We start from the raw sequence: 13,884 nt of genomic DNA, 5'->3' as shown, positions 1-13,884 counted from the left end.
TCAACATTTCTCATATTTATTAAGCCTCATATTTAGGAGTAAGGTCAGAGCTGACCCTACCCAGACTCCATAGGCTGACAGTAACACTTAGAGTATGTGTGGGGAGACTATAGCACAGCACAGTCATAGTCAGGATTGTACAAGCCAACATGTACTATCAACTGGTAGCTGAAGCTAATTTTTCTGAATATAAATTTAGGCTGTTCAAAGAAAGTTGCTTCAGGATGGGGACACGAGCTGCACAGCATTTTTAAGGCCATGTTCTTTTAAGCAGACCACATTATGTAACACTTTAATGAGGTGGCCAACAGGACCTCCTCTCGGGGGAAAGAAAAGCTTTCTGAAACAAAGGGCTGACATCCATAAAAGGAGAAACAACAAGTTGACATGGATCAGTTTAATATGAAACCAACATTAATTCAGGCTAACATTACACGGTGGACTCCAGAAATGAACAATTTTCTACTCAGATAAGTCAAACAGAAGCAACACTAACACTGCACACAGCGTCTAATCACAGCAGATACATGAACGAGGATCTTCTGAGCAGTCGATTAGTGCAGGGGGCACAAAGCTCGGTGTCACCGCCAAGACCCAGGCCAAAGAAGAAAATTAAAACCACAGGAATCCCTGGAAAACAATCTTAGTACTACAAAGGTTTTACGCAACTAAGGTACACTTCCTATGTTGCATACAAAAATATTCATCTTGTCCAGCTCAAAGCGAAGATGGGGAGCAGGTCAGAGTAGAAATGTGTCACTTTAAACAGAATGAGCTGTCTGAATGGATCATGCAAGCTGAACTCTGATATATTAAAGCCAATGACAGGCAAGTCTTCACATACATTAAACCTGGTGCTGGCTGGCTGAGTCATAACTGTACTTATGTAACAAACTATGGCAGTCAGAGAGGGACACTGTACACATGGGCCGAGCGCCGTGTCCACACAAACGTTAAAAACAGCGACAAGAAGTGGAATTAAGTTACAGAGTGAACAATCACAGCCTGTCACTGTTCACAACATCATGGATCCATAAAAAATAAAGCACTGGTTACATTTCTGTGAGCACAGACTTCAGTCTATGGGTACATGGTGACCATTCCTCTGACCCACACTTAATTCTGAGGGGGAGGGGGAGGGGGGCAGGAGGCATGCCAAAAGGGGGCATGCCCGGTACCCCCATCCCCATCATTGTGACAAAGTTAGAGGGGTCCATGGGTGGTGGAGGCGGTGGTGGGGCATACATCACGCCCGTGGAGCCTGGAGGAGGAGGAGGTGGTGGTGGTGGAGCGCCGGGGGCAGTGGGGGCTGGACCCCAGGTGGAGGAGGCACCATGGACGGGGTACCCATGGGTGGCGGGGGCTGGGCTCCAGAGGCTGCAGGCTGCTGGGGCTGTTGCCATGGAGGCAGGGTGCCGGTGGCGGGGCTAGATGTGGTGGTGGTGTCTGTAAGAGAGCAGGGGACACATGGAAATGAACTGTAGGCACAAATAAAGGCTGCACATTCACAGATAAGCTCCTTATGCATAGAGTCTCCACAGCTCTGTGAATAAGGTAAGCTGAGTATGTTTAGCAGTTCACGTCTTTGTGTGTGCGGAAGGACAAAGACATATTGCAAATATGCATTGCCTATCTGTTTGATTCGGTGATAAACTCTCAGTCAAATCAACACACCAAGGACAACACTCTTCTTTGGGTGACAGCCCCCCCCAGAAACCAAAAAAATGAAGCCATTTTGTTATAGATTACACAGTGAACACACTATCTCTCGTTTGAGTGTACACAGGAACCAGTTTTGAAACCACTGACGTATAAAAGAGCTGTGTGTGTGCTGAACCACAAAGTTTTCTCAATAAAGCTTTTGTGCGCTCTTACTCTGTTGCCAGGGCAGTGGTGTGCTAGTTGCCATGCTGCTGGTTGGAGGGGGAGGTGGAGCCTGCTGTTGCCAAGGTGGCAGAGGACCTGAAGGGGGAGGAGGTGGCTGGCTGCTTGGGGGAGGAGGTGGAGGTGGCATCATACCCATTGGAGGTGGCAGCAGACCTACAACAAAAGCATGTAAGTTTGGGTTGGTTTGTTTTTTTTATTTTGCAAATTTTCTACAGTAAAGCTCTGGGTGCTTTTCTAATACAGCAGACGCTCAGACGCTTCTTTGCGTTTGACCTCTTCAATATTGGAAAGTCTTTACAATAAAACACTCTTCAAAGCAACTTAAGTAGGACACAAAGAACTCCGGAGGTGAACTGAATCTTACACAGAGTTCATTAGTTTTCATGAGACGTCTCAGGAACTCGACTTGAAAAATCTCAAAGCCTTCATTAGAGTCCAACCTGTGCCAGCTCCCTGCCATCTGTGGAACATCACTGGCTCTGTATGGGTCACCAGGTCTTAGCCTTTTACCCAAACTGTACTCTTATCAGGTTTTTGGTGAGTCACCACCATGCAGCATTTAATCCTCCATACACTGATTTTTGTTGGCAGTATCCGGTCTTTAAGTCTGACGTCATTAGCTAACATAAATGAAGACAGAAAACTAAACAGCAGTGACGTTTGTAGGGTTACTGAAGTTGGGCTACGTGATCGCTAGCGACACAGCTATGTTAACATAACATAAACACAGTGAAGCTGGAGGATGAACGCTAACCTTTTTCCACTCAATAAAAGTGCAAATCGCATAAAACATGTTAAATACACGACAGCCTTAATAAACGCAGAGTAGCTTGGACCTGAAGCAGGGTTCATACGTCATCACTAAACTCACTATTGTATATTTTGGATCTGCTCTTACCCATTGGGTGTCCATGCGGTCCAGGTCCCTGGCCCATGGGAGGAGGAGGGGGCTGCATCCAGGGTGGAGGCAAGCCATTGGGGTTGGGAGGCATAGGCGGTCCTCCCATGCTGGGCATCGGCGGAGGGAAACTGTGAGGTCCTCCAGGACCACCGGGGCCCCCGGGCCCTCCGGGCATGCCGTGAAAGTTCCTGCTCTCAGCTGGACCAGAACTCATCCACGGAGGCCGGTTCTGTTGAACACACAGAGAATTTCAGACACAGCTCTACACGACGAGCACAGAGAACCACGTGTGTCCCAACTAACCGGTGGAGGTTGGGTGCTGTTGGGGCCTGCAGCCCGAGGTGCGCCCTGGGTGCTGGTGTGTCCTCCGGCTGACGTTGGGACAGGGGCCTCCCCCAGCTCAGCCATGAGAGACAGATACTCCTTGTCCATACGAGCCTTGTCTTGAGCTGACTGAGGGGGCTCTCCACCAGTTGCTCTGTGTGCAGCAAACGAGCTGTAAAAGAAGCACACGTCGTTACACAATTCAGCTGAGTAGAGTCGGGAGTTCAGCTCAAGTCTGGACACTCAGCACATTGTCACCTGCTGTACTTGCAGTCTGAGGAGATATGGCCGGCTCCACCACATTTAGTGCAGAGGGTGGTGTTAGTAATGCTGCGTGGCTCAGAGTTCTGCCAAGGACGAAGAATCCTGTGGATACAAGAGACAATAAGCATGGTGACCGGAGATTTCAACATCAGAACAAGTGCATTGGAGGATGGGACAAATCCATCCTTGATTTCTATTCTGGCTCATTCTGTATTTAAATGACCAGGTGGCTCCTCGTGTTATAACAAATAAGGAGTGATTGTGCATAAAGCCTGGGCAGTGTCACAGACCTGTTGTCGTCTTCCCTCAGTGTGCCATTGAGTCTGGCCAGCTCCCTGAGCTGCATTTTTCTTAGGTCATTCTGATCCTCGGGCGTCTCAATGCCTTGTTTCAAAATGTTACGAATCTGTGGACACACATGTCACACCATTAATATCACAGTATATATTCCCCAAAGTATACATTAATTACATTTAACAAACTGATGCTAAACATCTTCATATAATGAACACGATCACGAGGTGCTCCAACCTGCTCCACAGCTTTCTTGACGTTCTCCATCGTGTTGGCAGTGACCAGGGCATGCAGAGGCTCGTCCTCCCCTGGCAGCATCTGGCCATCTTTTCGACCAACCTTCCCCTCCTTCACAGACCCTTTCCCCCGGATCATAATCTTGGCACAGCACTCCTTCTCAATGTTCTTCAATGTATTACCACTGGGAGGAAAAACAAAGGTGAGAAACTCTTTCTTCCCCCCTCAGTTGCAGTATGAAAGCACGTCAAACAAACTGCATGACTTTAAGATGGCAGTGAACTTACCGGGGTCCAATGAGCAGACCAACAAAGTTGATTTCAGGGTATTCATCTTGAGGGATCATAACTTTGTCATTGACTCTGGTGGCTGGAGGCCTGGAGAACACAACAAGGTAAAGCATTTAGCTTGCTAAATGTCCTAAGAGCCAACCCAGTATTTAGATCAACAGCAATTAGCATGGAAAATCCTACAGTGTGAGACCGTCTGCATTCGCAGTAGGGCTGCTCTACAGGAGGAAAGTGTGTACTGTCCACAGAGTCATGAAGATACAACTTAAAGCACAAAGCAGATGGACTCCAATCACTGATGAGACCGAGACCACTGAAGAAGAAAACTAAACTGAAACCACATTGTTACTAGACAGAGTCAAATGCTCTCATTCTCACAATTAATGCATAAAAATTACTTTCTGATGACACATCATTCTTTTGTATGTGTTAATGCACATGACGACGTATTGACCCTAACAGGAGTTCACTGGACTCAGATGGTTTGTGAGGTAGCAGTGGGCGATAGATTCAAATTTGTGCTAATGGCACTAATAACAATGTAGACCAGAAAACAAATAATGTTTTATCATTTAGCTTCCAGGCTTCTGCAACTACTAATACAAACAAAACCAAAGGCATCTGATATATCCTTCTTTACAATGAACTGCTGTCATTCATCACACATTACCTAAACACAAATTGCAGCTATAACTGTTAGAACACTACAGTTCTGCTCAAGTCCTGCTTTATCACAGCAGTAACTTCCATCCACCGTCTGCTCTGACAGACAGTCTGAAGGACTTCCACTAGCTTTGTCTCATTAAAGGTTTTAATGGTGATTGCAGGAACAGCGCCGCTGTTTCAGACTAGAAACACATTTCCTTTCACGCTACCTGAGCTCATCGTCTCGGTAACACGACCGCCTCTTTGCTTTTCGCAGTGTGTAAACAGACTCCAGCTCCACACTAAACTCTGCCAGCCTGAACGCTGCGTGGGCTTTATGTTGTCAGGCTATTTATTCATATGTTGCTCCTAAATACATTGGAATTGCAGGTGCTTTTATAGTTGCAAATGTGGATGAAACGCTCGCCTTGAGCTGACTCTTATTGTGATTTGGCGCTGTATAGATAAAACTGAACTGTTTGTGTTTCCATGGTGACAATATCGTGCTATAGAGCCGTGTTATACGAAGCATCGAAGCAAAGATACTCAACGTTGCAGCCCTACATCTTACATTATGTTAAGTACAAAATGACAACATGTGGCAAAGGCTAATACTTTTATCAGTCTGACTGCAAAAAGCTTGGAAAGGCTTTTCAATATGCAAATCTGCATTTACATATTACATACTTGGAGAAAGATCAAGGACTGAACTTAATTCAGCTCTGAACCGGGATGTTTGTGCTGACTAATTTCTTAATCGACTAAACAAAGAAGAAAAAAAAAAAAAGAGACTAACCGACTAATATAAAACTAAGAAACACTCAGATACAGAGTTAAATCTGAGAATTGTTTAACAAACAATAATGGACAGATTGAAGGACATCTGGTACCAATGACTAGTGACAACAGTGACAATTAGACTCACACATCCTTATTCTGAACATCATTTCCCCATCTTTAACAAATTGATGCCGTACCTACAGAAACAGATCCTCATGGAAAATGTGTTGCAAGCTGCAAACTGTGATCCAGGCAGTTTAACATCTAAACATAAGGCTGACTGATTATCTCATCTAACCATCAGGGTCTGACATTACCAATGGCCCCATGGCCCAGAGGACACATTACCTAGTGAACCGTTTGGATAGATGGATGAAAATTAAATCTTTTGCTTCTCTCACTCAATGCCCCCTCTAACCTTATTCCTTCAGTTGTTTTGTCATATTGTTCCCAGAGAATAAAAAGCTAATATAGTACAGAGAGGGAGACTAGTCTAAAAGTACGATGGGGTTAAATACTGTCCAAGTACTGCTTGTGTGTTTAAGAGCGACCCCAAACTGTTCCTCACATTTTTCAAGGACCAATTGTCACAAATTGCTGCTTAAATCTGCAACAATTTGCACCACAGGGAATATTGCACACGCATGCAACATTAGATTAATTTGCTGACATTAGCGCCTTTGTTCCTTTGCAGGTAGCATAAACACACCTGTGGAGAGTGTGGTTAGACTTTGCTTCAGGCAACTTTCCTGTGACACAGCCTACATGCAACTGCTAATTTTCTGCACCAAACTACAGCAGAACACTGCTTTTGCAAAGCTTCATCCATTAACTTATCAACTTTCCCTGTTTGCAACTTCTCATCACAGACACAGAGGGGGGCATTATAACATCTTCGATCCAACCGTTAACAGTTAGTAACAGTTACCTTATTTGGGATACACACTCACACTAACATCAGTATTTAACCATCTGGTCAATTGGTCATTTGTTATTTACTTTTTTCTACCAACATCGCACCAGTGTCCCCCCATTAAAAAACCGTATGCCGCATGTTGTTTTTTCTGTCCCCCATCAAACTGGCTTCCCAGATAAAACGCCAGCCTTTTATTTTATCGGATAAATGAACACAAAACGAAACAAAAATTTAAGAATACAGTCAATGGGGTGAAAGAAAAAAAAAAAGATAATCATACTTGTAGTCTGCAGGAGGCTTGAAGTCAGGGTTGAGTCCAACCATTTCAGTGATAAGCGCATGACGCTCCTCCTCGAGCTTCTTTCGTGTGCGATACTCGCGGGTGTTTAACCTCTTGCCCTCGCTGTTGTAGATGGGCTCAGGAGAAGGAGACCTGAGAGCGGCAGACAAAAGACAAGACAGACATCATCAACACCCTCCTACCAGCAAAGCTCTGCCAATAACAATCACACAGGCTCCCTACAGCTGACTAAGACTTTAACAATAAAAGAATCTCAATCAGTGAATCTTTAAAAAAAATAATAAACTTTGAGACTTTTTTAAAAATGTAATTGTTTCTACTGAGAGAACCTCAGATGGACTCTGACTCATGGCCAGTGCAGCAGTAGCAGCAAACTTAAACAAAAGAAACCTATATAGGAACTCTGCACTGCCATTTCAAAGACTGAAGTCCATTCTGACGTCAAAAAATAAATAATTTTTTTAAACAAAAAAAGAAAAAAACAAAAGAAAAACGTAGCAACCAAAGCTGTATAGTGGCAGTAAACAAATACTCTGGAGGGGTATCAACCAAGAAGAAAAAATAAAATACACGGCCATAACTTCAACCTGCATACAGGATTGTTGGCCTACAAGAAAGCAAAGTTGGAGGCAAGAAAACAAACCAAAGCAAAATTTGCAATCCTAAGCAGAAACGCTGGCTGTGAGAGTTGCTTGGTGCTGACGTGGTGGAAGAGGTCCGTGCCTCCCCTTGGATGCTGAAAACCTGTGGTACTGCGTTAAGGAGGCTCTGTGCTTGAAAAAGGGTTAGGTTGATGTGGGGTAATTTGGGTTAGAGAAAAGGAATTAAGATTAGATATCCACCTTTTCCTACGCTCTCCCATCAGAGAGCCACATGTGTCCACGTGACGAGTGAGAAAAAAAAAAATTCATTTTACGCTTCAAACTTCCAACGCTGACAACCTGAAACACCTCCCAAGTTGGTCACATTAGATTGGGAAGTGATTTCTAAAGCTTCTGCAGCTCTGCATTCAAGTTTTGGACAGCTGTGGAAATGTCTGATTATGATGAGAAAAACTATATACAGTGCACAGGTGACCGGGACGCTACCTAGCAAAGGTCAACTTCACACACTCTAAGGCAGCCATTGGCTTTCCAAGAACACATACATTTGTGTCAGTTTTCCTCCAGACCTCAAAATCCAGAGGGAAAACTGAGAATATCCTCCTCCTTCCTGGGCAGAAATGTTCACAGCCTCATTAGGGGAAAACCAGAGAGGGCTAGCAACAGATCACTTGTTCACTCCAACACAAAGCCCAGTTGGATCACTGGGATCAAGTAGGCTTCATGCCATGGGCTGAGTCACTGGCAACAATGGACCAAAATAAGTATGTGAAATAAAGTAAGACAAAGCAGTAGTTTGGTGCTCGTGTGCATTTAGTACCCATCTTTTCAAAATGAGCCAATTCGAGTCAAACCCAAGATGTGAAATAAATCAATATGCAAACTTATTTGTACACTAGCCCGACCTGTGTCATAGGAAAATCTTTACACATGAATTATAGCATTCACATATCCAGACAGCCCCCTACTGCAGACACAAAATAAGCAGTGTGCAGAAATACTACAGGTTTAAATTTGAAGCAACGGCTGTGTTAAGTAAACTGCCAAGCATCCAATAGAAGGAGTCTGGCAGTGACTAGCTAGATACCCTTGTTAGGACAGCTCTAAAGCTTATAGTCGACTATGGAAAGTTGGTTTTTAAGCCCTTTAAATCCTTCAACTTATTCTCACTCCCACCGTCTCTGCAGTGTACTGAGGAATGAAACGCAATACCTAGGAAAAGCTCACTTTCCAAACATCTGTGTGGATGTTTATGTATTCAAAATAATATCAGACCTATTTGGGGTTGATGTCAGTCATGTAAACCCTTAGCTACATTACTGAACTTACATTAACTTAATAAGTAGCAAACTAGTAACTCTTCTGAATGGCTCATAGCTTTTAATACGTGACCTCTCCTCCCCCTCGTGTTCTTTACTGTGGCCTTCAGGGGTGGGTGTGTGTAAGAGGGACACACACCTACCACTAAAGTCTCTGTGATGGTATTAACTCATATTTGTATTTGGGTATAAAATATACTAATTAAATACATATGCAGCTGCACAGTGTAGTGGTTTATACGCTCATGTAACGCACAAAGTTCAAAAGTGGGAGGGCTGCAACAGAAATGGCGTTAGGCTTAAATCAGTGGCTCCATCTCCTGTGGTGAGCACTGGAAGAAAGTGAGCAGCCACTGTTTTTGTTTCTTTTGTTAACAATACAGTTACAGCTGTCAATTAGGTCCAAAATATAAAAAGTGAACTTTAATGAGTCAAAATCCAACATTTTACAATAAGGAGACTAAATATCATAAATGCAGCTATTGAGTTATAGCTAGTTAATGTGGAACACTGACTTTACCTGAAAATGTGAAGAAGAGGATCACTGAGTTTATATATGAACTACACACCATTAGCAATAGCATTATGAGGACGCTATCTTCAATCTGTATCAGGATGGAAAACACTAAAGTTTGTCAGCCTGGTAACATGTGAAACCAAAGGTCGCAAACAAGCACAGCCATTTATAAAAATGTATAGAAAGGTCAGAGAGAGAGGAGTGAGAATGTGTTGGCCTTTTTTTTTTTTCTTTTTTTTACTCAAGATCAAAACAGTGGTTGTAATTTCATTCAAATGAAACAATTCACATAAGCTTGTACAGATTTCTGTGACAGAAACAAATCAAAGGGACCATTCAATCACTTTTCTGGTACCATGAAGCACATCTTACAGTGTTCCTGTGCTGATGGCAGCTGCTGAGTTTAGAGCAAACACCTTTGTCAAAGCTTGGTTTCCAAAAAAGCAGCAGCAGCCACAACGTGTACTTTGATTGTGTTTTTGTTAAACAAATGTTTCACCTGTCATGAAGGAACTTTCTGTTTGCGTCAAATTTCAAATTTGACTAAGGTTTGCTTTTGGCTGTCCATTCTATTACAATTCTTTCATTTCAGTGTAATTACAAACACAGCTTCTCCGTCTTGAGTAAAAACATTTCCACTTGTGTTGTTTTACAGGAGACAGTGTAACAGTGGAGTTCTGTTAATCACTCTCCAGTTTACTCAAAGAAAATTTAAATTTACTTTTAAAAATGTACCATTACCAATTCTAGACAATCACTACATGTATAGAGAAGTGCTGAAACTAGTAGTCATGTGTACTAAGTGGTGATGGATGAGCAGTCTTTAGAAATACGTTCATATATATCAATTCTCCTCTAGCAACAGGAAATGGAAATATGAAGAACTCAAACAGTCTAAACAACACTGTCCTTCACTAAACTACATCCTTCAGCTAATACTAGAGTTGTAGGCTAACAACCACATATACTCTGAACATGTCTTCCAAAAAGTCAAGAAGGTAGAGAAAGTGTTACTGTTCGTGGATTTAATCTTTTTCCGACCTGTCCTCAGGGTTAACAGGGATTCCCAGGTCTCCTGTACGCAGTTTACGAGTCAGGTCTTCAATCTGCAGTTGGACTGGAAGAATTCAGGTTAGGAAAGAAAAACAAGGATGGAGAGAAATTTGATTACCACAATAACAACAGAGAGACAATGCTCTGCACATTGGAGCACTATCTCATTCATTACTGAGGTAAAGACAAACGGTGAGTCTGTTAAATACAAAAGGAAGATCAAATAAACATCTGGTAAGACTCTAAAGCATTACATCATCAGAAGCACACATTACCAGCAAGTCCTAGAGGTCGTTTACATTAGCATGAAAAAGTCTAACATCTTCCCTGTCGAACGTCAATGTGTCCGTTAACTCCACGACTCCTAAAAATACCTACCGTATATAAGACTCTTTAATTAATTGCATGAACAGTGCTTAAATCTTAAACATCTGAGGATACGCTGGCTATTTGTTTTTATAAAGTCAGTCGCAGTCACTCCACAGATCTAACACTGAGGGGATCATTCCAAAGGCAATGAAATCAGTCAGTCATCTAATGCACATTATGAAAGCTGTGATGAAATACACCAAACACACAGATTCACTGGCACTGAAACTATTAGTCTGGGTTATTGAGAAGAATAATACAGGGCCAGTGACTTGTGCTTCATCTTTAAATCTTCCCTCACAATGTTTTTGGGGCTTTACTGAATGAGGAAAAATAACAAGTGTGACGACAGAGGGTGGGCACAAATGAATGTTTACATACCAAGATCAACCATTACCAATGAGTGTACAACATCAATAATGATGTTAGTTTTTGACAGAAAGGATTGGTCTGCTTCAGAACACCCGCTGAGGGCCTGTGAAGGCAGTATGTTGGTGTTACACTGCTGCTGGAAGGCATGTGTGGTTCAAAAGGACTTTTTATGATCAATGTTTTTGGGACAGGCCAAAATCAGAGCGCGCACACAGTCGTTAAGCATTTCCCAATTTGCAGTGCCCACAAAAACAACAATTTGTCTTTTTTAAACTCACTGGACTCATTTGCCATTGAAGCAGCATTGCTCACACTTCAAACCAAAATAAACAGAGCATTCTTCAGCAATGTTAGGACACTATGATTAACTCCTCCATGCACAGGAACAAAACTGATGATGTGTAGGGGATCAGGCAAGACAGTGAGCAGTGACCTGCAGCTGAGGACAGATATCTGCAAGCAGTGGTGTTTAACAATCTACTCCTCTTGCTAATGGGTGCCCAATGGTATGCAAACTATAACACTATGCAGCACCACCACTAAGCCTCCATTACAAAGAAGTCAACTTAACATTTTCAATCATAAAGTAATCATTGCTCTTCAGAAAAGACAACAGCTGGAGCAAAATGTCCCATCGTGTTAGAGTAAACATACTGGAACCAGAATGTGTAATGGGTGTCTTTAGAAGCTCTAACTGTTGGCAGTTCGGTAAACAGGATAAAATTATTACTGGCAGGGAAACCTAAACCCCAAACAAGTAATTTACTAGACACATAATACAAGAAACTACATGTTTCATTATCATCAACTCAATATTTACCTATATATGCTCTCTCCTGATCCCGGGTCAGTCCGGGTGGGATAACGGTGGGCATGCCCGGTATGACGGTCTTCTGATCAGGCGTCTCGCTGCTCCAACGACTCTTCTTTCTTGGCTTCTTCTGGCCGAAATCTACCGCGAAAAACACAGCATGCCGGTGAAACATTACATGATGCACGCCAGCTCTACCGCCCTTCACGGCATTGATGGAGCCACTGTATTTCGAGATTAAATGCAGTAGAACGGCAACGTGGTGATCACGTTACTCCTCGTTTCGGCTCTATCAGCTACTCCTCTCTCATGTGCGATTTAGAGAAAGGCAGTCGGTTATGGATGGCCTTGATGAGGTTTACGTATAAAAGCGAGGCAATGCACTGTTACGGATAAAACATACCGTCAGGCAGAGAGCTGTCGTTTCGCCAGACTTCACTATTAACCCTCGTTAACTAAACCGTCAGGTCAGAAGAGGGCAACCTGGACCAACAAACACCAACCACTATCGTTTACTAACCAACTTTAGCGGCTCCTTATCCATGCCGTTCAGGCCAGGGCTCGTCACCCATGTTGGTTAACGTCGTTAGCTTCAGCTCGCTAACGCCGCGTTGAGGGCTACAGGGATTAGCTTCAGCTCGCTTAACTTACCAGGTTTAGCCATTCCGCTCCCCGCAGCAGATTGCTGTTGAGCTTGACTCGAAAAACTTGTCCCCGGGTTGAACTGATGAGACTGGGGAAAAGATGCGCTTGGCATCGAAGGCTGGAAGCCTTGTAGAGAAGGAAAGGACCCGGGCGGCCCCGGTGTTGGCATCAGCCCGTTCCCCGCACCAGGCCCGGCATCAAAGGCTCGTTTAGCGCCAATACTCGGGTGCAACTTCCCTAATGGAGTTGCATTTGCTCCCGTCGCCATTTTCGAATTACTTAAATGGCTCAATCAGTATGAGCGATCAGTCAGCTCAGGCTTAAATGTGTGTAAATAGCTGACAAAGTGCTTCCTGCTGAAGATCCCACACAATACTTCAATCAAAATGGCGCCCAACAGAAAATCACAAAGGTTAATCCTTCGGACGTGGGACGGGCCGTCGCAGTAAGAAAGTTTCCTATTGGTCAGACCAATGCTCCCTGCGTCTCTCATTCTGAAAACTGATTGGCTGAAAAATGTCACTCTCCTATATTTTGATACCACTTTAACAGGCAACAAATCGCAACTATAACGTGTCTATACGCTCACCGGCTCCAAGTCTGTGCATTAATACATGGAGACGACCTCCTGAAATTCATACCTAGCATCAGCGTAGGGAAGAAAGGTGATTAGGAGACTCTGAATGGGGTCTGCGTGTTTCACAAACTGCTGAGATTTTCCTGCACAACCTCTCTCTCTGAGGCTTACACAGGATATTACGGAAAAAAGAAAATATCCAGTGAGCATCAGTTCTCTAGGGGAAAGGCCTTGTTGATGCCAGTGGAAAGCAGAAAAATAACCAGATTGCTTCAAGCTGATAGGAAGACAATAGAAGAAAAACAGCAGAAAATAGAGATGACTCTGGCCCTTCCTGTAGAGAGCAGTGGTGTTTTAACCTATTCTGAGGTATTTATAGTCCTCCACAATGCGCACATCGACCCCTTGGATTGAAACAGGGGTCACAGGTTTCCTGGCCCCCCTAAAGTCTACAAACAATTCTGTGATCTTTGTCACGTTGAGCTGCAGATGACTCTGCTCACACCACATGACAAAAGAGTCCACCACAACTCAGTAGTCGGTCTCCTCACTGATGCATCCAACCATCGCAGCGTCATCAGAAAACTTCTGAAGATGGCAGGTTGGCTGAAGTTTGCAGTGTAGGGGGTGAATCTGAAGGCATCACTTTCAGCTTATCACCCAGGGGGGACGGCCTGATGGTATTGAATGGACTGGAAAAATTGAAAAACATGACCCTCACAGTACTCTCCGGCTACTGTAAAATTCTCTCCCCCTTGGTGGGACAGACCACATAATGTG

General features: G+C 43.6%; 1 protein-coding gene across 1 annotated transcript; it reads right to left on the bottom strand.

Annotated features, from left to right (window-relative positions):
* Positions 1 to 382: 382 nt before the first annotated feature.
* sf1 (splicing factor 1) lies at positions 383 to 12,795 on the bottom strand. The gene is given in 14 exon segments (XM_013267335.3): positions 383 to 1,145; positions 1,148 to 1,294; positions 1,297 to 1,446; positions 1,876 to 2,040; positions 2,786 to 3,017; positions 3,092 to 3,284; positions 3,371 to 3,478; positions 3,667 to 3,782; positions 3,908 to 4,091; positions 4,195 to 4,284; positions 6,819 to 6,971; positions 10,319 to 10,394; positions 11,892 to 12,023; positions 12,534 to 12,795. Coding segments are annotated over 14 exon segments (2,037 nt in total). The 3' UTR covers positions 383 to 1,116.
* Positions 12,796 to 13,884: the final 1,089 nt, after the last annotated feature.

The sequence above is a fragment of the Oreochromis niloticus genome, linkage group LG3, assembly GCF_001858045.2.
Source record: "Oreochromis niloticus isolate F11D_XX linkage group LG3, O_niloticus_UMD_NMBU, whole genome shotgun sequence".
NCBI lineage: Eukaryota > Metazoa > Chordata > Actinopteri > Cichliformes > Cichlidae > Oreochromis > Oreochromis niloticus.
Note: the sequence above shows the minus strand (reverse complement) of the source record. Positions and strands in the feature narration are given on the sequence as shown.